Source organism: Rhea americana, unplaced genomic scaffold (assembly GCF_003343005.1).
Source record: "Rhea americana isolate MKP2758 unplaced genomic scaffold, rheAme1 scaffold_451, whole genome shotgun sequence".
NCBI lineage: Eukaryota > Metazoa > Chordata > Aves > Rheiformes > Rheidae > Rhea > Rhea americana.
The window spans coordinates 108,484-134,362 of record NW_028186592.1 but is presented as its reverse complement, the minus strand read 5'-3'; the positions used below and the strand labels follow the sequence as shown (position 1 = coordinate 134,362).

Sequence of the window (25,879 nt, the reverse complement as noted above, 5' to 3'; positions counted from 1 at the left end):
GTGCTGCGCGGCGGCGGCGGCGGCGCTTCGTGCCGAACCCGCTTCCCCCCCTCGCCACCGGCTCCGCTCCTTTCCCGAGCCCGCAAAAAGCGGCAGCCCACGCAGATTTTTGTGGCTGATCTTATTTGTTTGGTTTTGTTTTGTTTCTGACCCGACTCGATTTCAAGGCGGTGGTGACTTGGCCTCAGCCCGCGGTGCCGCGGCMGGAGTCGTGTCCTCGGTGGCTGCTGGGGGACAGGGGGGTACCTTCGTGCCTCTCACCAGACGCCTGGTGCTCATGGTGGCAAAAAACCTGGCCTCGGGCATGCAGCTCGGAGCACGCGAGAGAAAAAAAARCCTAGGTGACACAGAGCAATCTTGTTTCGCTGTCTGAAGTGAGAGAGATGCGAGGAGTAAACAAAACATCACAGATCGGTAGCCTCACGCTTTTATCCTTGTTTTCTGGGATCTCTGTGTTTTCATCAGGGTCTGGGGAAAGTGTGGTGCCAGTGAGGAGAGAAGCTCTGGCTTTCCCTTTAGGTTTCATGACTGTGAAGATCGTCATGCAGACCTGAGCAGGCTCTAATCAGTGCAGACTGCTCCAGATCTTTCTCACCGAATCTGTCCCCGGCCTTGAATGGCATCGAGTAATTGAGCTTACTTTAATTTAATGGTTACTAACCCCCAATTTTAACCCAATACTGATTTCCCTCTATTAAATGTATATTTGTGTGTTTAACTGGTGCGACTCAACGGGCAAACCTGGTAGGCGCTTGTGCAAAACATCGGATGAATAAAGAGCAATATATTTCTGTTGTCGTGGGCCTCCTGGCTGCTGCAGAACACCAAATGTAGCGTTAGCATCGCTCTTCCTGCGTTACCTGTCTGCTGCTGGCCTTGGTTGCTCCTTGAGCCTCTTCTAGTTAGCAGGATTGAGGCTGTAATGTGGCTCTTTTGCTCTAAAGATCTGGCTACTTGCTGGGAAGAAACCTGGTTGTCAGTGCACGTGTGGCATTCTCAGTGCAAAAAGCAGGATGATTTCAGCATTTCCATTTTTAGTGTTCTTAATTATGACCACAGATTATTAAGACTGAATTTTTGATTCCCAGTTTTCCGTCATGTCCAGCTTGCTTGCTTCTCTGTGACCACTGGAAAGGGCTCCTCCATTTCGCTCTCTGGTTGGGGTACACTAACCAGAGCCTGCGGTTTCACATTTCCTGCCAAYGAGGGGAATATCTGTGAGGAAGGAGGCCTCTTTTAAAGTAGGGATGAGCAGATCAGCCGAGGAGCGCACCCGCGGTGTCTGCCGTTGGGCCTGTGCTGTGGCAATGATTGCAGCTCAGGCATCTCTCTTGCCGAAGACGCGTATCGTTTGTGACCTTTCCTCGGTGACTGCTTGATGGAAAGGGTGTTCACGGAGTYTTCCTGTTGTCTGCTTCATGCTGGAGAGACTGGAGAAATGAGGAATCACAATACTTTATGTGTACTCCCCTTTGGGTAAGGCACRTCCCTGTGTGCAGGAGAAATTTAAAGACTTGCACCTTGCAGACATTCAGGTTTCTATAAGCTGTGGTGTTTTTCTTGCTCTCTTTTGTACCCTAAATACAGGGGAACCCGTAATGGAAAGATGGGGCTACTGCTTCTGCTCTTCCATTGCTCTCTGCTGTGACCTGTCACGATGTTTTACTGTCCATCCTGAAGCTGCTTGCTCACTGGTTTCTCATCAGGATCTGTGCTCACTTGCACTGTTTGCAAATGATTAGACTTCTGTGTCTTCTCTGTATGTAATTCTGAGTATGGCATTAGTAAGAGATGTAGAGTCGTGCTCTGCAATGATCTTGAATGATTGCTGTTCTTGAATAGAATTCTTGAATTCTTGAATGAATTGCTAGGGAAGAGTGGTGCACATAAATCATACGTTTTAACTGTTTTTTTTCATAATCAGGTTGTTCTGCATTTCTTTACCTCTGGTTTCCAAAGCAAGAAAAAAATTGCTTTGGGCTTGATCCGCGGGCTGTGCACCACTGGCCAGGTGGCCTCCTTAGACGAGCAGTCCTCGTCTCCGTATTTATCCGGAATATTTTAGAACATTTTAGCTGTAGTGAAAAATATTTGTGCCGAAGCAAGCGAGCTGATTCTGACAACAAATCTGTCTGGGTGTGTGTGCTTTCATGTAGTCCTGAGGGAAATGGAAATGAGAGCGAGCGGCCAACAGCTCTTGCATGAGAGGCGCCTGCGGCGCGGCAGGGAGTGTGGCCAGGAGGGGAGGGAGCCACTGTCCAGCTCTCCTGCATGTCCCAGGGGGGAGCCGGTGGCAGAGTGGGTCATCCCAGCGCCCTTCCCAGGAGCCCATCCTTGCAAGTTCCTTCTAAATGCTGTAACTAAATCCTCCTGTTATTCACTGGCCTGTGGATGGCTGGGTCCGGGAGCCCTGCCCTTGGAAATAGGGAAGCTCCGGCCTCGGAGCAAAGCTTGGCTGTGGGCTGACACAAAGCTACTGCCCRCAAAGGGTTTTGTCTTGTGCTGCCTCCCCAGGGAGGTCCATCCAGGCCGTTACCCTGGCTGGGCCAGGACATCCTAAATAGTCTCTTCTTTGCTCTTTTCGTACTTGCTGTTTGCAAACATCTGTCCTCTCTGCAGCAAGCGCCTGAAACCAAAAGCGCTCTTTACACTGTTGGATTCTCTTGCTCCTCTTCTATCCCTCCTCTTTGTCAGTAGAAACGGGCAGGAGTGTTTCTGTAGAAAGACAGCGAATGCTGCTGAGCAGCGGGGGTGCGAGGGTGGCAGCGGCTCGGTGGGAGGAGCGGAGCAGGCAGGGGCAGCCGGCGAGCGGCCTCCTGGTGCGACATGCTCTCTGAGCAAGGCCCTGCTGTGTTCGGTGTGCGCTCACTTCACTCGCCCCGGTTGTGTCTCCCTTGCAGGCATGGATAATCAGACGGTGCTGGCTGTGCAGTCCTTACTGGACGGTCAAGGAGGGGTAACTGATCCATCCGCTCAAAATGTCACCTCATCCGCCACCATCCAGTCAATGGGTGAGTCTCTTTAGCGCTAGGAGAGAAAAAAGAGGGGGCAGCGAACTCTTACAGCAYGCTCTCCGTGACAGTCGGGCAGAGCAGTGATGCAGACTGTACGTACTGGACACTGCTATGAGTGTTGTGACCCATCAGCTGGGCTAGGTGGAGCAGGAGGAATGGGTCTGTACGAGTGCCCAGGTGAGCAGAAAGATGCTTTTGGAGTTAGTCTTGGCAATAGGCTGGACTGGGCACTTCAGTAAGGGTGTGAAAGGAGGCAGCAGTGTTCTCCCCACTGCTGTGGCTTGTTACTGTTTGTATTTCATTAGTGCTTGCTGTGGCTTTTATTTTTCATGTAATGAGTGGTCCCTTATCCTCCGGGGATGAACTGCTAGTCCAGACATTGAGTAGATCTGTGTGAATGAATATGGGAACTAGTGGTTTACGTGCACATGAAAACTCCTGTTTAGGCATTCAAGATTTTACAGCTAGTGTCTGTCTTTGGAGCTGTCTCCCCCAGAGCTGGTAAATGTAGTCAGCCAGGGCTGGACCAGGACTTGCTGGGTAGGTGCAGAACCAGCCTCTGGGTCTCCCACCTATCACAGATTGCAACTACAAATGTTGCAAGCTGTGGGCTAACAGTTACTGGCAGAAGACCCAAGAACCTGTTCAGGGGATTGATGCTTTGAGCCTTTCCTTGTGGGTGTGTGTTTTTTTCTTCCTGCTCTTTTCTCCCTTTCTGTGGAAGAGGCCAGTCCATATATCAGATTGATTTGGACAGTGAGTTCCCACTTCATCCTGTTATTGAAAAACCCTCTCATGGTGACCACGTTCTGAGCTGTGCTGCTGGAGGAGTTGCATTCTATAACTGCAGCACAGTCCTGCCTGAGGCTGAGCCAGGAATCAGAGAGCAGTCTCAACCTTGTGAGCCACAGGGTATTTTTTCACAAGAGGTTTGAGTCCAACCATCTCAAGTTAAAATGGGTTACTAGATCTGCAGATTTAATCTAGAACGTGCTGGATGAGTTGTCTTCTTTCTGCCACTAATACCAAACAGAGGCACCGAAGACCAGCAGTCTTCCTTGGGGGGGAGGTTTGAGGTGCAAGTTGTGCCCTGATTTTGCCACTGACTCAGTGCCGTGATACGAATGACTCCTCTTCCTCTGTGCAATTTGAATAATAAAATCTGCATCAGCCAGAATAATCATGATGCTTTGGAAGAAGTAGCTTGACTAAAAGCAGAAGGTAGTGCAGGAGCGGGGCTGRGTTAGATTTCATGTCTTCGAGATTAGACGGGACAGGCAGTTTGTCACAGGGAGATTGTAGGTTTTGTATATGGGTGCAGGGCTGAGACAGACCTGTTCCATTAGTTGGCTTTAGGGAGAGCTGGGGATCGGGGAGGAGGGACAGTTTTGCCCTTGCAGCTGATTCTCTCCTGATGATGATGTCCTAGAGATACAGAAGATGTCTATTCTCCTGCCTCTTCTGGTTCTTGTTTGGTGTAGCTCTGGGGAATGCAGAAGAAAGGGAGCTGGAGGCTGAAATAGTATCTGGTTCTCTAATTGCAGATGATGAAGATGTKTTCCTGTGTGGGAAGTGTAAGAAGCAGTTCAACTCACTGCCTGCCTTCATGACCCACAAGAGAGAGCAGTGCCAGGGAAACACCCCTTCCCTCTCCACCGTCTCCCTGGCCACCAACAGCGTGTACACCCCATCCATCACATCAGTGCAGCAAGCTCCAAGCGCCAGCCGGCAGGTACTGTGCTGCGAGCCAGCAGGCTCCATGGCTCTGTCACCATCATTTGGGGATTGGGAGAACCTCTGCATAATGCTTTTAGATCCAGTGATACCTCATGACTGACCTCTTTTCTAGGAGGCTCAGCTGTGGTCGTGTTGGATTTTGACCTCATGTTAAATCTGCCTGGTCCTCTGCTGTAAAATGTCCTTCAGCATGAGTGTCTAGCCCCTTTTCTTCAGGCGAGGAGAAGTTTCTCCCAGGAGCACTGGTGTCATCCCTGGCCTGCCAGGCTTGTGTGTGCTCTGCATCGCTCGTGGTCGCACTCTTTCCTGGACGTGGTCTGGCTTGTGAGCAGAAGAGGAGGGCCGTGGTTGTGGCACCACCCCTGCATCCCTCCGCCCAGGCTCCTGCTGATAACCCCACACAGTGTGGTGTGATGTGCCTGAGGGGCATGTTCTATGGGAACTCTCCTCACCAGCAGACTTCTTGGGAGGTAGTCTGTGCAGCAGTTCCCATATGCATGATGCATCCTGTAGCTGCAATCATGGTGGCTTCTGAAGTGCTTCAAGTCATCTTTTTTTTTTTTTTTTTTTTTTTTTTTTTTTTTTTTTTTTTTTTTTTTTTTTTTTTTTTCCCAAGTTAACAGTGCTGGTGGATGGTGCTGCCTGGGTCTTCAAACACTGGTCACTTCTACCAACAAAGTGAGGACAGCCTAATCTCCCCTCCTGTAGTCCCTCTTTGGTCTGAAGAGATGAGTCTGGTGTTCACCATCTGTAGCCAGAGCAGCCTCCCTCAGTTCCCCACCTTTCCTAGCAGGGAAAGCATCCAGTAAAGGCCTGAAATTGTCTGCAACCAGTTTGTTCTGCAAAGCTTGTTTAAAAACTAACCATTTGAGCTAGTGGCCACTTCCCTGAACTATCACAAAGCTCCTTCTGTGAAGAACATTTCCAGAGCTCGCTTACTGTTACAGCTAGGAACTACAGTGGACTCGGTGGGAAGCTGTAGATAATTACCTTAGCTCATCTGCTGACTGAGGCTGTGAAAGCAGATGCAGAGGTTCAGTGAAAAACAGTATTATTATTTTTCTGAGTTTATTATTTTGTCCTTTTGCTGATCGACAATGAAACAAWTTTTTTTTTCTTTCAGCAAATATCTACATACATCACAGTTCCCCCGTCTCCTTTGATTCAGACCCTTGTGCAGGGGAACATCTTAGTTAGTGATGAGGTGCTGATGTCGGCCATGTCTGCTTTTACATCCTTGGACCAGCCGATGCCGGCGGTGCAGCCCCCGGCACAGGTAAGGGGCATGCATGTGCTCTGGGGACTCCTGCTGCGTGGGATCGGACTCGAGAAACCTGCTTTGATGCTGAGTCCTGGGCACCTTCCCAGTGTGACAGCCAGGCTCGGGGAGGCCTGATAGATAATAACAGGATAACTCCAGGGCCTGGTAGATAATAACAGGATAACTCCAGGGTCTGCTCCCTCCTGCTATCCCTGTTGCTGGATGCTCAGATCTTTGTAATGTTGTCTCTCCAGTTTTTCCTTTTTGCCCTTTTTCTGGAGTTCTCATCAGTTTTCCCCATGGATCTGCTCTTGGGATGGTTGGTGTACACTCTCCCCAGGGCAGGTCTGGCCACTACAGGGCTGGATACACTCTCCATGCTCTGGGAAAGTTCTTAATAACCAGAAAGGTTAATAGCTGCAAAAACAAAGCAAAAAAGCAGTGGGGTTTGAGTATTTGGAGACAACGTCTCCCAGCAGATCAAACCAACCTTCTGCAAGCCACCACAGCTTGCTCCAACCCGGCAGTTGGACTGTGGAGTGCTGTGATGACATTGTCACTGTTGCTGCAGGTCCCGTTCTGAAGCCTGAACCTAGGTGTGAGGGTGCGGTGCCTCCACCTYGGCCTTGCTAGACCAGTGCTGCATTTTCAATGCCTTGTGCATCTGTCTCTCCTTGTTTTGTTTTCAGAGCAGCTTGAGTATGCACGCTGGAGCTGGCTATCTCTCCCAGCCCCCTCCACCTCCGCCGCCCCCCCCGCCACCCCCTCCTCAGCCACCGCCGCCTCCCCCACCCAGCCTGGGGCCTCCGGGGCAGTCCAGCACCGGCAGCGGTGGTGTGGTCGAAGTGTACAGCGCATCTGCTCCGATGGCAGCAAACAGCACGGTGGAGATTCAGACGCTGGGGATGCAGCCCTATCCGCCCATAGAGGTAAGGCCGAGTCCGTGGGGGCTCTGATCTCCTGGGYCTCTTCTAAAAAGCAAGGGAGTGATGCCGTCTGGGACTCATCTTGACTAGAAGTGCAGGATTGGAGTCTGGGAAGATGTGTTAGATTATTTTACAAAAACAGATTATTTCCTCTGGGAGAAGATACTGATCAGAAAGATGCTATCAAGAGGAAGAGGATTCTGAGAACAGGAAAAAAAAAAAGCAATTGAGAGGACAGGAGGGCTTGGCTGATGAGGGACTGGGAGATCTGAATGTGTGAGTTTGGTCTGCTGTGGTCAAGGGATACCTGCAAGTGTTAAAAGTGAGAGCAAGGTGAGGTGAGGGAGCTGTCCCAGAGGGGTCCAGAACACGGTGCCACACATTGCAGGCTTAAGTGAGGAGCAAAACTCAGCTTCTCCTTTCAGATAGTCGTGGGCATGAATCATTTTGACTGTCGTCAGCTGTTCATAGCCACATGTTATCATTGCTGTTCACACTGGGAAGGGGTTTCCTATCACTCTGTACTCAGCGTGTCTGCCTCCAGGCACGGCAGCAGCACCTGTCTTGTTGCTGGGGCTGGACTGGAAACTACTGGATGTGGTAGAGGTTTGCCAGCCTTATCTTTGTAGTTGCCRTCTGATCTGGAAGTGCAGGTGTTCAGAAATGGATGATGATGTTGGATACTTACTGCTCTGTGTTAATTTATCAGGGTGGATAACAAAAAAGACCTCAAACCATGCTGCTTCAGGCTGATATCTCTGCTTTTTTCTCTGAATGTCAACCCCTCATTCTTTCCTAATAGTAGTGCCAGTGTAAATGGCTGTGCTTTGCCATCTGGAGTATTCTTGTGCCTCCTTCCCTTCTGCAGTCCTTCTTGGGAGACAGCRGGGCCTGGAGATTCCTGCCTGCAGGACGGTTGGAATCCTCAGGGTCAGTGGTGATCATTCTGGTAACCTTCTCTGAAGGGATGAGAACCTGTTCTAGGTGTAGGACCTAGAAGGGAGACCAGGGAGCTCCTTCAGAGAGTTTCTCAGTTCTCCTGTCCCTGATGTGATAAATCCTGGATATTTGGTGGTGATCAGCAAGAGCGTTTCATGCAGTGCCTGRAGTTAGCTTTAGTTAGGGATGCGTTGTCGGGTCGGGTGAACCGGAAGTTTGATCCAATTTGGCAGGAGGCGGAAAACTCGGCCGAACTAATAGCCTACTGTGGCAAATGTTGCTGGAGGTGTAGAGTAATAGGCAGTGTACTTGGTACAGAATGACACTATGCAGCAAATCTGTTTTTCTATTGATAATTGCACTCTTCCAGGTACCGAGCCAGTGTGTGGAAAGTCCTGTTTATCCCTCTCCTCCTGTGTACAGCCCTGGGAAGCAGGGATTCAAATCTAAGAGCACCAGCACTCCTGCACCCTTGACCGGTGCAGGAGGAAGCAATATGGTTGGCTTTGATTCTGCCTCCGCTGCGAAAAGCAGGCGTTCCAAAACAGAGAGCAGTCTGCATGAAGGTAGGTATCCTTAAGGCTGTTGCCCTGTTCTAGCCTGTGGGCCTCTGGGCTTGTCCTGTAGGGCACTGTTCAGCCACAAGCTCTCCAGATCTGTTGGGTGCCACTGGCTGTGCACAGGGCTTCAGGGAAGGAACATGCCACCATGCCCAAGGCTGTTGAGAGCAGGCAGAGGTATGGATGTCTGTCTGCCCTGGACACATGTGGAAGGACTGTCATTGTGCTACAGCACAGGGCAGACTTCTGCTAAATCTCTGCAGCTATATGCCTGTTGGATCAYACTTGAAAAAGGGAAGGTCCTGCAAATAAAGTGGTAGGGCTTGGTCCATGTGAAGCTAAGCAAGAATGCCCAGCTGCAAGGCCCATGGGCCTTAACACTCTTCCCAGGGGCTCAGCAGATCAGTCCCTACTACGTGTTTCAGTTTGTATCCTGCCTGTGAACAAAACGTGCTTGTCCCCAGGTAAGGCAGGACAGGAGCATGTCCAGTTACATGAGAGATTACCATCAGACCCTCTGCTGGCAGAGCCTGCCTGTTGCTTGTGTGACCAACACACATCTGGCCAAGTGATCATAGGCCAAGCCTGTGGTGGAAGAAAGCCATGTGGCCTTTCTCAGCAGGAAGRTTGAATCTGTGGAGATACAGCAGTACCTATACTAGGCTTTAATATAATCTGTAGAGGCGTGAACGATCATGCAGGCTGCAGCTCTTGAGTCTGGAATTTGCTAGAGCAGCCCACGGTTCAGCTGTTTCTGCTGGCTTATGCTCTGTCACAGTAGATGGAAGATGTGATTGACTGATCTTCCACGTCGGAGAAACGGCCATGTGCTCCAGCTGATGGCTGACCTTGGTCTGATCATAGGAGAGAGACAGAACTGAAGCCCTTCCTCTCATGAGTCCCATACCTGTTTCTGATGCCCGACATACCTTTAAAGTAGCTGATTTGTAGCACAGCTGGAAGGATTCCCTGAGTGCTTAATGCCCACAGAGGGTGCCCTGCACCTTCACTTTTGCTCTCCTATTTCTAGACTTAGCTCAGACTACATTAAATGTTGCCTGGCCAGAGCAGGGAGAGACTCAGGCTGATCTTACCCCTTCATGAGTGCTTTATTCTTTGTCCTGAATAGATATGTCTTGGGGTGATAGCGCAGAGCAGGGGAGGATGGCGCTGTGCCACGTGATCTCATTCCTGTGTGYGCTTTTCCACTTCCAGGGAAACCCAAGTCTCCCAAGCTGAAATGCACTTACTGCGACAAGGCCTTTACCAAGAACTTCGACCTGCAGCAGCACATCAGAAGGTAACGGTGCCGCCAGCATGGACACAGCTGAATTGCTGGGGTGGATCGGGCGTAGCCCCACCAAAGGAAACTGCGCAGTCCTGTAGRCCTCACGTTTGTCTCGTCACCCAAAATACATACCACACTGGGAAGTGATCCTTTACCCCTCTCTTTCCAGTATACTTCTCCCAGAGAGTAGCTTAGTGGATGGGATGGAAGCTGTATTGTCAGTGTAACCTTCTYGGTTGATTATGGGTTTGGACTAGAGACCTCTTTCCTTATTGATGAGACCTTGAAAGTCAAACCTCTTGTCACCCATCTGCTGGAGCAGTATCATCTTCACTGCTTTTGCTCTCCTTTTCCACCCTAGCAAGCTKCAGGCTTGGTGGCTGCATGGGGGCTGGTATTCCCGAACCATAAGCCAAGTTTAATGTCTAGATGGGGAGACCTAGAGATAAGACCTAGGCCTTTGCCAGACAGCRGTTGAAATTTTCAGTATCTGCTCCAGCACAGACTGCAGAACTTGAGGCAGGTGAGAAGGAGCAAGTAGTAGTTTTGCTCCCTTCCCATCCTGGGCTCTTCACACGGTGTCAGAGCCAGCTTTCTCTCGAACAGCAGAAAAGCAGGGTAGAAAGATATTTTCTGCCCTGCTGCAAAAGGGGGAGAGCAAATTTAAGGAGATTGGGGGATTCCAAGCTAGAAGCTATGTGTGAGCAAGGGAGGAACAGGTGACAGGGACAAGCAGTGGGATCCAAGAGATCAGTGTGGAAGCCCTGACAGTGATGTTCTGTGTTGTGACAGAGCTCTTTCTCCTCTCCCACTTCTTCCTTTGATCCCTTGTCATCCCGTGACTGAGAGTGTTTTGTCTGTGTGGCAGGCTTGTCTCTCCAGGCCTCTTGCAATCCGTTTGCTCCAGTTAATCAGGTCTCAAAGCCCTTGTTTGGCAGGTCCAGGAGCTGCTCTGCTAAGCAGCAAGTGCTCATTTCAGTCCTGCAGCAGGCATGCTGCTGTGGTCCATGCCTGGGGGCTGCTGATGTGGTGCCTCTTGCCTTTAGTCACACAGGTGAGAAGCCRTTCCAGTGCATTGTGTGTGGCCGAGCCTTTGCCCAGAAGTCCAATGTGAAGAAGCATATGCAGACCCATAAAGTGTGGCCTCCAGGGCTGGGGTGCACCATCTCCCGCAACTCCATCACGGTGCAGGTCATGGCCTTGAACCCCAACCAACCGGAGGATGAGGAGAATGCAGGTTTGCTGCCTGGGGATGGTTTATGTTAGAGACAAAGTGGTAATGTGGGGAGTCTGCATGCTCCTGTATCTCTTCATCCCTAGTGAGGATGGAGGGGAGAAAGGAGCTGTGTGCGCAGCTGATGTTTGCATCCCCCCCCTTTGGGTTTAGCAGCACACATTAGACAAGTGCACTTGTTGGTTGCCTCATTTGCTTGAGTCCTGCTGGCAGCTGCAGCCCATGGGTGCCCATAGCAATGGTGGGTCCAGGTGCTGGTGAGACAGTGACCCCAAACTCTGTGCCAGGTCATGCATGGGAACAGAAGGAGGCATCATGCCCTTCCTCACTCCCTGGGAATGCAGCCTTGGCAGTGTGTGAGTCACACTTGGCAGCTTTGATTTAGTGGCTGGACGAGCTGGTGATTTCACATAGTCCAATGCTTTGGCCTGCTGGCAGTGCTGCAGTCATGCCTGGGGTGGGTATGACCCCCCCCACACCCCAGCCAACTGGGAACACCTGAGGCAGAGAAAAGCTCCTTGCTGGCAGGCAGTGGTGTGGGTAATCTTTCTACTGGTTGCCTCAAACCCAGGTAAGAGAGGAAGGAACAACACAGTGTGGCAGTATTGTGTCTAGGACAGGGTCCCACTGGAGCTGCTCTCAGGACTGGAGATCTTAGCTCCCATCCACTTGGATCTTACCTCCCATCTCYTGTCTGAGATGGGAAGTGAATCTGGCTCTGGTACTCTGGAGGGGGCCTGCCTTGCTCACTGCTCCACAAGGCACATTAATTTCTTTGGAAGCACTGTGGTGAAGAGAACAGGTCCAGGAGAGGAAGACGGAGAAATCAAAGCCCTTGATAATCTATAGACAGGAAAGTTAGGGAATGAGATTCAGCTGATCTAAAGAATCTGCCTTTGAAAGGAAGAGTCTGGAACCAGAGCCAGACCTGGCATGTTGGGGCAATGTAGGGCTTGCAGAGTAGCTTTCATAGCTGCCTGTTTGCAATCTTTGACTTTATTTCTCCCTATTTTTCAGGTTTGACTCAGCCCTCAAGGAACCCTGTGCAACCGCCCCAAGACATAGCCCCCATGGAGGAGARTGAGGCGGGCAAACCAGAAGCCAAGCAGGTTGTCTTGATCGATAGCTCTTACCAGTGCCAGTTCTGCCCCAACAAATTCAACACCTACTTCCAGCTCAAATCACACATGACACAGCACAAGAAYGAGCAGGTGGGTGGGGATGAAGAGTGCCTTGTGTCGGTGGTGAGATTGAGACAGGCTTCATCCTGTACCCCAGTGCCTGATGTCTGTCCCCAGYGCACTGCTCACTCTCTGAAGCTACCTGTGCTCTCCTGCACAGTGGCTCGCTGCATTGCTAGGCCACAGGTATGTGGTCTGGGCAGTTTTGAAAAGCTCCACTGCCTCTACTCTGCATTGCCAGTGAGAAATCAGCCAAGCAGGTTTGGGCAGCTAGACAAAGAGGAAAGAAACAAAGTCCAAAGTCTTCAGCATGGGTGGCAGCTTTCGGTTCGTGGGACAGTCACTGCTGAGGTGGTGTGATCTCACCTGCTTGGGTGACTTCAAGTGCTCAGAGCAACACCCACTCCATTTCACTCGCTTTCCTCGGGGGAAATACCCTGATGTTCTGCATTTGCAGAACAAGCATCACGTGGAAGTTGAGTAGGTTCAGCCCAACCCTCAGAGGTGGGAGAGGCGAGGCCTAGTGGGGCTCATATTCTGGAGCTATGTTTGCTTCTGGGCGTGATCTCATTCCAGTGATTGTAATGGAATGGGAGCRAACCCTAGCTGGGGGGCTGTGCTGAATTTGCATGTCCTCTGCAACTGTAGRCCAGCAGCTGAAGCAGCTGTGTGGGTCCCCACAGGACCACAGTGGGGCACTCTGGGAACCATGGTGCTGCTTTGTTCATAACAGCTTAGCCACTCCCCAACAYGGGGCAAAGGGGCAGGCATTGCGCTCTGAAAGTAGACTCAGTGGCAATAGTTTCTGAACCAGAAGGCCATGTTGTCTGCTGGCAGATGTGCTCTGTTGGTTTCCATGGTGTGGTGCTCCAGTCGCTCTCCCGTCTTCCCCCAGGTGTACAAGTGTGTGGTGAAAAGCTGCGCTCAGACCTTCCAGAAGCTGGAGTCCTTCCTTGAGCACATCAAGAGCCACCAGGAGGAGCTGAGTTATCGTTGCCACCTCTGCAGCAAGGACTTCCCCTCCCTGTACGATCTGGGTGTCCACCAGTACTCCCACAGCCTGCTGCCCCAGCACAGCCCCAAGAAGGATGTGGCCGTGTACAAGTACAGTAGCAATTGGTGCTTACAAGGCTTGTGGGAGTGAGCGCATGCTGAGTGTGTTTGGCAGAGAGTTGTTGGGACCCTAGATGGGAGAGGGGGCTGTGTTTGGCAGCTGTGGTTCTCTTGGACACCCGAGTGGCAGCAGGAGGGTCCCTCCACTAGGCTGCTGGGCCGAACACTTTGTATGCAGAATCTGGGCCTGAGATTTAGGATGTCATGAGAGCATGACTCTTTATAGTTCACTCTCAGCTTCTGGACCGTGAGCAGGTTCGAGTCTCCAGAAGAAAGCAAAAGGTGCTCTCCCTGTGAGTGGCAGACAGGACAGGGAGTGRTGGGTTGAAATTCTAGCAAGGAATCTTTTGGAAAGACAGTGAAATACCAGTATAAGTTGCGTGGGAAGATCCCATCACTGCAAATCCYCTATCAAGGGCCAAGAGTGAGATGGGCACAGCTGAGCCTGCCACGAGCTGGGCAAGAGACCTCAGAGAGCCCCTTCACAGTCTGTCTTCTGTCTGATTCTCTAATCACCTGCAGCGAAGGAAGTGAGAGCTATAAAAGCTGTGCCCACATAAAAGACTTAATTCTCCTTTTCTCTTGCTGCAAAGGGGACCGTTGCCTAGGAAGACCCTTCTGTTAATGTAGAGAGGAAGCATGAGAATGTTTCACAAACAGCACTTGGGAGTGGTTGAAATATATGTAGGTACATACAGGAAGAGTAAGAGGTCTAGTAGATACTGAAAGTCACTTAGGAGCCTTGTGGAATAAGTATCTACTACTTTTTAATTGGGCCATAATTTCTAGTTATCCTTTTGCTGGGGAGGTTCGTCCTACAGCTTGCTAGCAGTGATCTTTGAGATCTGAACTCTGCTTATGTTTGAGGTGGTTTAGTCTGATCTCCAAAGGAAAAGAGGTTTAACAACAGATATCCTGTGTGAGTGCCTGTGTGTTCGTCATTGACGATGCTTGTACCTGTTGCTCACGGTTGGTCAGGTTTGGTGGAGGTCTCAGAAATACTGCCAAGATGTGTGAGAATAACTGAGCAAGTAGAGGAGGGCCCAGGTGTGGTGTGGGAGATGAAGCAGTGTGAACTCAAACTTTGTTAGACATCGAAACATGGAGAGAATGTCRCCTTGTGGCTGCTTCACAAGTAATATTTCCATTGCACGCTGCAGTCACCCAAGAACTTCTTCACTGTGAGCGGTTGTTTTCTGGCAGCGAAGATGGGATGAGGTGTTTTAAGTAAGGTGAAGTTTTAGGGCTTGTTTCCACAAGGAAACTGTGGWATGTGTGCTTGGGTACCTGGGAGCTCTCATGCCGGTAACCTGAGGAGTTAGTGTGGCAGAGGTCTGGCAATTTCAAGGCTTTTCCATCCAGTTTTCCAGCAACTCCCCCCTGTGAAGGCAGCTAAGTATGAGTGTGATTTGGCCATGCGGGTTGTGGAGGTTTCAGAACATCTCGATGTTGGTATTGTCTGTACTGAACCATCCCTGCCAAAAATCGACCTGGAAGGTGGCTGGTGAGTGGGTGGGTGCAGCCCAGTGTGGGGTTTGCCTGTGGTATGGGGTTTGCCAGCGGTAGCCTCGTTCACAGGCTCTGTCCTTTCTCTCCACATTCAGATGTGTGAAGTGTGTAAATAAGTACTCCACCCCGGAAGCCCTGGAGCACCATCTGCAGACAGCAACGCACAACTTTCCCTGCCCTCATTGCCAGAAGGTGGGTGGGTGACCGCTGCCAGAGCCGATCCTGGCCGTGCAGTTAGGGCTCTAAGGGGGACGGGAATCCTTGACTCCCTTTCCTCTCCCTTCCTACCTCAGTACGGACTGGCAGGCTCATGAGGTGCTTTTGAGAGAGAGAGAGAGAGAGAGCTGATTGCATCCTGGCCTCCAGCTCTCTTGCCTCTCTCACGTGGAGTATGTTCCTCCCCACAGTGCTGGCTTTTCTCCTGGGCCTTGTTTGATGCACAGAATTTGCAAGGGGACGTTTCTCCCTCTCCACCCTCTGCGTGCCCCCATGTTGCGYTGGGCTCATGCTGTGCAGAGAGCCRAGCTCCATTACTCCGTTGACACACTCAGGCGGTGCTGGCTCGGATCTTTGACAGCACAGGACTGGGCTGTCACCCTGGGCTGCCATCCTTATTTCTTAGAAGCAGTCGTGTCAGGAAAAGTGAGGTAGGTTTGGGGGAAGCATTAGGCTGGCGTTGGTGTCGTGTGTCAAGGGCTTTGACCCACCGTGCCTGGCTACTCGTGGCTGGAAGGGTGGCACCTGGCAAGTCCTGGGAGATCCTGGATGTCCACATTGCTGTCCTCAGCTCCCACCACAGTAGAAGTATCTGGGTCTCCCCATGTTCCCCTCTTTTGGATGAGTGCTCTGTGTCCTTGGAAAAGAGAAATCTGTCTGAGTGATGTGACTGGGACTGGAACGATGCCCGGGTAGGTTTTGGCTGGAAATACTCTCTTCAGCCTGGCCCCAGAGGGGGTTTGAGGGGCAGAAGTTTGGGGGGGTTGAAGTCTAATAAATTATTCTTTGAAATCCAGACTAAAATTTGGACCCTTGCTCCTCTGTTTATAGCGAAGGAAATGAAAATCCTGCAGTGGGGGCAGGGACAATCTCAAAGGAGTGACCACTCTGTACTGAGGTAGCTCAGGAAGGGGAAACGCTCTCATGCCATGGTTAGTAACCCATCTTTCTTTACCTGTCTTTTCTCCACTCCCCCCACCAGGTGACAGATGCCCTTTTGGGCCTGGGTGAGACTTTGAGCAGCAGCAGCAATAGGGCTTTGAGAGTCTGTTTTATGCAGCAGTGTTTTTTACTTCTGTTTGTATTCTTACTAATRTTGCTGACTTCTGGAGATGCTGTGAGAATACAGCCTTGGGTACCAGAACTCCTGGCTCTCCTGTGCTCCTCTTGATTGCTACAAGCACGCATCACTTTAGGAATTCACTTAACCTGGGTATTTTCAGTATCCCTGTTAGCCAAAGGAGCCATTCACATTGACTTTATAAAGACCACGAATGAGTGTACACCTGTGTTGGGAGSCTTTGGTAATAAGTGGTGGGGAAGCGCAAAATAAATTAACACTCTGGGAAGGTAGTAACTACTGGGGTTTCTTGCCCAGCCTGATGGTTCCAATGAGGTGTCCATCTGGGTGCTGGTCCTCCATGGTGTTATAAAATTTAGCAGCAAGATTTTGGCTTATTTTTTAAGGATAAGAAGTTTAWTTTTTCTTTTTCTTTTTTTTTCCTCCACAAAAAGCTGTATCTATATTTTCCTTAAACAAAACTGACAATTTCCTCAGTGCTTTCTTTCCAAGAAAGTAGTCACCATGGGCTTCAGTAGCTTTTTATATATGCTATGCCTCCCTTGGCCATGCTGGCTCAGTGATAACCCTTGCATGCTGCTGGCTCTTAGCCTTGTTCTTGTGTGTTAACAGGTGTTCCCCTGTGAGAGGTATCTGCGCCGACACATCCCCACGCACGGCGGGGGCAGCAAATTCAAGTGCCAGATCTGCAAGAAGTTCTTTCGCCGGGAGCACTACCTCAAGCTGCACGCCCACATCCACTCTGGTACGGGCGCTGCCAGCGCTGAAACACCTTCCCTGTCCGCTGGCTGCCCCCTAGACTTTTTGGGGTCCGAGCTCATGGATCAGGACCTGCCTCTTCCTAACTCTTTGGTGATCCCATTTCAGCTGAGCTGTAACCTTGGGCACCTTATCCAGAKTGCAGAGACAGAGCAAGCTTGAGGCTGTCAGGGCTTGTTATCTCAAACACAGTGCCCTGAAGTGCAGCCATACAGCTTCCACGCTTGGCTCYGGGCTGGATAATTTGGCTTAGGCCCAAGAGACTTTAGCAGTTCCAGTGCACTGCTGACTTTGCTGGATTCAACTGGCCTGTGCCTACTGCTTAGTGTCTCCATATCGTAGTCCTGGCTACACTCTGTAATGCCCTGGCTATTTTCCTGATAACTAGAAAAACAGAGTCAACTGCATGAGTTATCTGTAATAATATATGGTTTTGGATCAGCCTCATGCCCAATACTGCACCAGTTAGGAGCGGGAGACAGAGCTGGCTTTCCTGCTGCCCGTGGTTGCGGAAGCTAAGGAAGCTAGCCCTGGGGAGGAGGAGCACTTGTGCGATGGGGATTGTAACCATCCATTTATCCATCAGGCAGGCTAGGCAAACCTGGGAGAGACTATAGAGAAGCAGAGACTGGCTCTGCTGCCAGAGTGAATCCAGTACTGATGAGAGCAGCCCTGCATCACTGGGCTCTGCCTGACTCTTGGTCTCTTTCTTATGCAGGAGAGAAGCCTTTTAAGTGCTCAGTGTGTGATGCAGCCTTCAATCGGAAAGATAAACTCAAGCGGCATATGCTGATTCATGAGCCTTTCAAGAAGTATAAATGTCCCTTCTCGTACGTAGTGTGTCTCCAGCATGGTGCTTAATGGGTCATGATGGGATCTGGGAGGGAAGGAATGTCTCTTGTAGGTCTCCTAGAGTACATGTATGGCATTTGCCAACCCACTGCTTCTTTGGGGCTGGGTGCTGTTAAACTGGGAACCTAGTTCCTGTTATTGACTTCCTRCTGGGCCACATCATTTCACCTCAGTTCATCAATGTGTGTAAAATAATGCTTGCCTGCATGGGAGGCTTTGGGGATTGAACTTGGGGAGCACTAGGGAGAAGAAAGGGTATTATCTCAGCACAAAGTGCCAAATGAAGTGATCTTCCCAACTGTCATGTCTCAAAAAGCACTTGTCAATGTGGGAGCTGATGCAAAAGCCGAAGAGAGCCAGGTTTAGGAGGTGCGTCCTCCCAAGTCTGTGGGACAGTCATGGGCCCTCTGAGATGCCAACATCARCTGACTTCTCCCTGCTCCAACCAACTTACAGCTCCCTCCAGAATATTTCTGCCTTCAGCTGGGATCTTGAACCTGCTGCTTTTAGGACATTTGTGGTCAGACAAGGGTGAGGTGTAGTTTAGTGGAAGTCACATGTGTCCCTGTAGGAGCTGTTTATTCCTTGCTTCTTCCAGAAGGGCTGAAGTAATGTGATTCTTGCTGTGAATGCACCCAGGGATCCACCTGTGGGCTGCTAAGGATAGAGCTGTGAAACTCTATATGGCTGAGCATCTCTGCATCAATCCTGGGTTGATTCATGCTGTTCACTGATGTTTGTTACTCTTCCAGAAGCCACACAGGCTGCAATAAAGAGTTTAACAGGCCTGACAAGCTGAAGGCTCACATATTATCCCATTCAGGTAAGTGCAGCTGTCCTCTGCCTTTGCTGCCAGTAGTTGGGAATGAAGAAGTTGTTGGGACTCACTGTGACACTGGGGGAGCATGTTACAGAAGGAATAATCCAGGGAAACAGCAAGTGGAGAATGATGAAAATGCTTTTGCTTTGTCACCCCCAGAAGCACAAGATGTTCCCTGCAGATGTGTTCCCCATGGTGTTTCTCCACCCCACCCCTCAGCTAATACAGATACTGTGTAGTTTTATGGGAAAATTTTTCATAGTGTATGGTACAGTGTTTCCTGTATGTAAGCCTATATGCTTAATACCGTTTAATAGCTTTTTTTTTTTTTTTCAAAAAAAATTCTGTTGTTGCAGGCCTGATTATGTGAGCTTGTGTTTTACAGCTGTGCCTAACCTTTTGGCTCTTTCCTAAAGCACTGTAAATCTGTAGGGAGGGCCTGCTGGCTGAGACTCTGAGGCAGTGCTGGATTATTCAATGTGTTTGCTATCAAATGAATGTCCTCAGTGATCTTTCCACTCTTCACTGATAGTATCTTCTGTTCAAGAGGAGAGCTCTTGGGATTCAACTCCCTTCTCTCTATGTTTCCAAAAACAATGCTCCTCCTCCTAATAAAGACAAACTATTTCTTCCTGGGCCCTAGGGAGCTCTGTGTTTTTTGTCTGTTGGGGTAAAACTGTGTCTTTTCTTGTGCCTGTCATGTGCAAAGCTTTGGAACAGGAGATCAGATGGAACTGTGCTGACAGTGCAGCAGCTGATGTGTTTGAAGCTCCAGTATGTTCCCATACTTGGGAGAAAAAAAGTGAAACATTTTTTATTTACGAAATACCGTTGAAAAAAACCCCAGAGTTTAAGACTATGTTCTGTCTTTTCAYCACAATCACCTGACACATTTTTCTGCTAATATTTTAAACCTCTTACTTGGAGGCAAGGACTAATGTTGTAACCCTTTCTAAACCCTGACACTCAAGGTGCAGCAGCACCTACCTTTCTGATTGTCTGCTATAGTGTCTTCTTAGACCATGGCAGGAGCAGGCGAGGGGGGTTGATTAGTTGCTTTAATTAGCAAACCAAAGAAGCATGTGGCTGCTTGGGTGAGGAGCCAGCTGTTTCAAGCTGCAGGGTAGGAAAGGGAGAGAGGGTGTATGTTAGGATGGATGTTTTATTAGGGAACATCTGCTCGAGCTGCCATGCCCTCCCTCAGTGCAGTGCAGATTTGTCTGAACATCTGCGTTTTGACACAGGGTTCTTTAACGGCACTTTCTCTCCTGTCATGCTCTGTGCAGGGATGAAGATCCACAAGTGCCAGTACTGTAACAAGTCCTTCAGCCGACGAGCACACATGATGGAACATCAGCGCTCGCACACCGGCAACTACAAATACCGCTGCCCCACCTGCAGCAAAGGCTTCACGCGCCATAAGTATATGAAGGACCACAAGTGCCGGCTGGGCTCACCCAAGGACAAAGACCTGCAGCTCAGGAAGCCCCAGAAGAAACGGGTGGCGCGGGGGCGCAAGGCGGGCTTTTCCCTCCCCAGTCAGCTGGCCCTGGCAGAGCTGAAAGACAGTGCCGCTGGGGAAAACTCCCGAGAGGGTGGCCTGAGCAAAGAACAGTTCCAGGAGTCTGATGCCGTCCTGTCCATCGTGGTGGGGGGATCAGGAGCTGCTGAATCGGACCTTGTTCCCRGGCAGCCCAGCAGCATCGCATCCAATTTGGCCCTGGCAGAGTTGCAGACTGCCTCGGACGGCCCCTGCACCATGCTGGCTGTCCCTGTTTACATCCAAACAACTGAGTGATGATGCGCAGGGCCACTGTGTGGCTGGTTCCTGCGGCTGCTGGGGTGTCAGACTCTGTGCTGGAAATTGTCACAGTGAAAAAGACCAAAGCTCTTGTGGGAAGGTAGATGGATATGAGAGAGAGTGGCTTTCGTTTCCACTTGTCTTCCCTTCCTAGGGCAAAGGACTACTTGTAAGGCACTGATGGCTAGAAGTCGCTGAAGGGAATAGCTGCATATTATCTTGTCCTTTTACGTCACTGGTCAGCMTAGGGCAAGAAGGACTAAGATCCCTGAATCAGGGTGAGAAGAAGGAGTGTACAGCCTCACAGCAGACAGAGCTGCTGAAACCAGATGGCTTTGCAAATCACAGCCTGTCCCATCTGTGGTTTTTCTGGCTTAAAATCTGTATTGCCCAGTATTTGGGTGGCCTTTCCGAGAGCAAACAAATGATCCTTCCTAGTGGAAGCAAGTTCATCCTGAGATCCTTTGGGAACACTGTTCAGAAATACCCTGAATGACATGTCTGGTATCTTTCTCTTCTCTGTCTCTATCAGTAGAAAGATTGCCTTGTCTGTACTACCTGTGTTATAAACACCGTGGACCTGAAGTGCTGTGTGGTGTCGGTGGGTGGGAGCAGCTATGTGTTGTGGTGGTGGTGCCAGGTCTGAGTGCACGTCTGTRTTGGCTCTTCTGTCTGCTTGATGTTCTCACCATAGTGTTTGCTCTTTTCATGGGTTTTCTTCATATTCAAGGATCTCGAAGTGCCTTAACCAAGGAGTTAATTCTCATAAGCGGTAAACGTGACAACTTTCTTGACACCTCCTCTGTACAGCAGCAAAACTAAGGTGTGGAGGTGATCTTTCCTGGGTCACACAGGAGACTTGGGATATATCCAGGAAGCATTTTTCTAACATTAGTGCTGCAGGGTATTTCTGTACATGTTCTCTTCTCTGTTAGCTGCTTCCCAGCCTGCAGATTTCCTGAGCTCAGTTTTATGGGCCAGTTATTAGGGTTTCAGTGGACCACTGGCAAGTGGGCAGTCAGTGTAGTCAGGAAACAGGAAAGCCCTGTGTCRTGGGGACAGTTTCTATTGTCCACTCAGCTTCTGATCCGTGATCTCCTAAGCAGGAGTCTGTCCCTGTTCCTTTTCTCTGGGCTCCAAGTAGTGTCTTGTTTTGGCAACTTATTTTTCCTCTGATGTTTTTCCAGAATGAGAAGAGGTGAAGAAGCAGTGCCAGCAATCTTGCCCGTAYGGTGAGGACTGTGCAAGGGAAAGGCACAGGACAGCTCTCCTCCCTGCTTACATCTAGTTCAAGCTCAGTCGTTGACACTTGATCAGTGGGGGTGCTGATGGTCTRTCACCCCAAGAGACCACAGGAGAAGTCATCTGCTCCATCTCCTTGTGCCAAAGATGCCTATTYCCCCATGCTTTAAGGGAGCTTTTCCTAACTCTTTGCAGTCCTTTCTCACTGAAGCTTTCTGTGATCCCTCCCTGGCTCGGGAGGTCTCTGCACACGGGTATGTTGAACCTGGGCACCTACAGGAGAGAACTGAAAAATACCATTGTGTAGTGCTGGTAAAGGAGCTACTCTGGCAGGTCTGGGGCCCAAGGTGGTAGGATAGCTGTCGAGTGTGCTGCTCCCTTCTGTGCTGGCCTCCTGGGCTCCTTCTTCCTTCCTGCTCTGCTCTCAGCCTCCGGGTTTATTTTGCCAGGAGAGGGTCTCAGTTGCTGGGAAAGGGGATTCGGCCAGGCTGGAGAACACTGCTGCTGCCTCCAGCTCCAGCCAAGACACGGTTTCCTTGGGCTTTGCTTTCCACTGCTTTCTTCCCACTCCACATATGGATCAGCTGAGCTTACCTTTCCTGGGAGCTTTTGTGTGATAATCTACTGAGTTGCCTGGAGATTCAAGAAGCCTCACTGCAGTCATTTTCTTCTGTGGCAGCCTGAGGCAAGAGTTTGGGCTGGTCAGTTCTGAGTACTGAAGCCTGGGCCATGGATTCCCATCTTCCCTCCTGCCGTCACACTTGGGGAGCTGTGTGTGTGTGTCTGGCAGCTGGAGCAGTCAGCACAGCACTGCTGCAGTGACTAGTCTCACCCTGATGCCTGTCCACAAGCTCCAGCCCGTCCCTTATCCTCAAAGCGCTCTTCCTGCATCTTTGCAGTGCATTTTGCTCAAATCTAGTAGTAGCAGTTTGCAGGGACACAGGATGCTGGTGTCTTGCGCATCATGGACATCTGCCTCCTGATGGCATGTTCTTCTAGACTCCATCCAGCCTAATGATAAGTTATGGTCCTAAGACCACTGTCACCCCCAGAAGGTGATCACACAATCCTTGTCAGGATGGTTCCTGTCACCAAATTTCTGTGCTCAGTTCCATCCTCTTAACCCCTCCTAACTCACTTTTTCTTTGTTTCACTATTTTGCAATGTTTCTGTACTTCAAGGCATTGGTATTTATTAGGAAATGGAGCACAGGACTTGACGGGGAGGAAACGCTGAGAGAGCTGAGTTTGTTCAGTCTTCAGAAGTAAAGAGGAGGCCTTATTGTCTAACCAGCAATGGGAGACTGCAGAGAMGATAGAGCCAGGTTCTTCTCAGAGGTGCACAGGGACAGGACAGGAGGCAATGGATTGGAACGTGGGAAATTCTGACTCAATGTAAAAAACCTAAAAGGCTCTGCCAAGAGGGTGGTGAAACATTGTAATGAGAGCACAGAAAGGCTGTGAGATCTCCATCCTTGATGATACTCATAATTCAACAAGAACATCCTGCTCTGACTGGACCTGCGCAGAGATTTCCAGACAGCCCTTCCTACCTCTGTGTTTCTGTGAAATTTCTTGTCTGCTTTGAAGGGGAGTTTATTTTCACATAATGTTGTTTTAAGTACTTGGCCCTCATGGGAGGAGAACAGTCACAAGGAAATGGTTTGCTAAATATACTTTTTCTGTTTTCCTGTCCTCTATACCCATACTGTACAGTGCCATTATGTGGCCTCTGTGCTTAATGCAGCATTGCAGTCAGATCTATTTTGAGATGTTGGTGTGTGGGTAGAGTGCTCCTTCAGCCAGGAGAAAAGGTCTGGAGGCATTCCCTTCCTTTCTGGCTTCTGCTTTCCACCAGTCTTGATCACAGGACAGCCAGTCTAAGTGAGATGCTGAAAACTGTTTTTTTTGCTGGCTACCCTGAACGCAGTTAAGAGTTGGAAGCAGAGCTTGGCATGTGACTTTGGGAGGTGGGGGCTGAGAGTTGCTGCACTATTTGCCTGATGGGTGTTTATGTGTGTAGTGCTGTTTCACCCAAACACTAGCACTGMGTTTTACCTTGACCATAATGATTGTTTTCTTTAAAGTAAACTTCAAAGTGACTGCACATAAGATTATAAAGTCATAGATCAGAAGGGAAACTGGGCTGGTTGATGGCACAGCTCTTGCTTTGGGAAGCTCTGTGGATGAGCATCTCATGTATGTCTGCTGGATGCTCCAACCCCATGGGATTGTGGAGGGAAGGGGAAGTGACTGCCTGCAAGAGTGGCAGATGCTGTTCCCCATGCTTTCCAGCTGAGCTAGCTGCACAGGAGCAACAGTGCACCTGGCAGCTGGCTCCACAGCTGCTTCCAGGTCTTGGCAGTCCCTACAGGCCTGGGTAGATACTACTAGAGCCTTATTGCCCTTTTGGTAAAAAGGTTAAAAAAAGGGAGTTATTCAAAAAGCAAAACAAAATCCTTTTATGTAGCCATGCTGCCTGGAGTTTATGTTTTGATATGGAGGAAAGTCTTGTGGGAAAGAGAATTTAATTAGAAAAAATACACGTTATCACTGAGACATCACGAGCTACGTGCTGTACTCAGCTATTCTCTATGCAGCTAACAGTTGTGTGTGGAACGTGGCTCATCACAGCAGGCCAGGAGCTTCTGAAATCCTCTTTCTTCCTTGTCCCAGTCTTGTCCAGCTATTTAAACTCATCTGAAAATGTAACTTTATTAGAGTCAATTCAGATGCACATAAGCTGTACTGTCGATTCTTTGCTGGCCAAAATGGGTAATACCCCTCTCACAAGCATAACATACCTGTAATCACCACACAGATACTGTTATTTTGCTGTATAGTGTGTCATCCACAAGGCGCTAAAGGCAAAGAGTTAATTCTACCTAGGAATCAGATTTTTGCTTCCTTTAATGTGGAGCCTTGCCACTGTTTAACAGCGCACTGCAGTGCAGGCTGGAGTGCATMCTGGGCAGCTTTAAGGTGCTGTTGCTCCCCATGTTGAGAAGGGTGTTGCACACACTGTGCACTCAGCACTGACTTTGGCCTAGCACTATTCTGCAAGATCGGTTCAATCCTGCCTCTCACACACAATCATTACCTTTACAGACCCAGTGTCAGAAGCATCTCAGCATTTTCTGGAAATTTCCTGCAGCACCCCTGGGCCACACCTATGCCCTGGATGAAGTGGCAGCATTTATGTAAGATCTGGATCTGATACTAGATGAGAACAAAGGTCCRTGGTGCCCAGTGTCGGCTTTCTGATAGCAGATGCTTATGTGAGAGTAAGGAAAGAGCAGGTAAAACACAACTACCCTTTGTACTCTTCCAGTCAGTAATGTCAGTTTGGGGGCTTTTCTGACCTTGGAGAGTGGTTTCTGTAAGCTTCAGTGGACTTTTCCTCTGTGTATTTTTCTTCTGTAGTTTCTTTTCTATCTAATACGACAAAGTTAACAAGACAAAACAGGGCAGGATCTGGTTAGAAAGTTTTGTTGCTAAACTCCTGTAGACTGGTGATTTGTCTCTTTTCACTCCTGTTCTGCAGGTTCCAGGCTTGCGTAGGAGGTTCTTACACTGTTCATTGCACTGCAAATTCAAATGTACCGTGTCCAAACCTCCCTAGGGCAGCCAGTTTGTAACAGTCTAGTGTGGAGTTTCTAGTTTAAACATACCCACTGCTGATTTTCTCCAGCCTCCAGTTTTGATTCCTAAGCAGAGGACAGTGATGGATGATGAAATGCTGGYGCTCTAGAAACTTTTACGTATGTTCAATAACAGCAGAAAATAGGCCAAGTGCACTCAACAATGTGTGAATGAAAGGCTTGAATTAGCAATAAAGGAAGGGGGAGGGGTGATACAACTGGGAATTTTCTAAGTATGTCAGTGGATTTTTTTTACAGTATGTGCTGTTGCTATAGCCACTACTTGTCTGAGGAGTTCCTTTGCATTTCTCTAAAGATATACCACAAGAAGAGCATTAAAAGTATTGCTGTAAAAAATGAGTGTTGAGACCTCTTGTGATTATCCCTACTTGTCCATAATGATGCCATCTTTAATTAYATTAGTTGTGCAGTGGTTTTTCCGGTTTGCTGAAGGCACACAAAGGCTATTTTACTCAATGAGCATTTTTTTTTTAAAAAAAAAATCTTACATTGTTTTTCCTCTTTACCATTTGGTGCATAGATTCAGGCCTTACTTACAGAATACGAGTTTAACCCTGCTGCAAAGACAGAATGATTAATTTTCTTGGGTGGGTTCCTGTGCTGAACATCAGAGCAGCTGTCTGAGTGTGTTATTAATTGTTTTCGCAGCAGCTCTGGGACAGGCGAGGGGGCTGTTTATTGCTTT

General features: G+C 49.5%; 1 protein-coding gene across 1 annotated transcript; it reads left to right on the top strand.

Moving 5' to 3' along the window:
- The first annotated feature begins 2,734 nt into the window (after positions 1–2,734).
- Positions 2,735–20,876, top strand: ZNF341 (zinc finger protein 341). Its single transcript, XM_085316124.1, is given in 15 exon segments — positions 2,735–2,892; positions 2,894–3,011; positions 4,559–4,746; positions 5,875–6,027; positions 6,702–6,941; positions 8,248–8,443; positions 9,653–9,737; positions 10,772–10,962; positions 11,977–12,170; positions 13,036–13,244; positions 14,858–14,954; positions 16,672–16,804; positions 17,537–17,648; positions 18,423–18,493; positions 19,777–20,876. Coding segments are annotated over 15 exon segments (2,565 nt in total). The 5' UTR covers positions 2,735–2,826; the 3' UTR covers positions 20,289–20,876.
- The last annotated feature ends 5,003 nt before the right edge of the window (positions 20,877–25,879 follow it).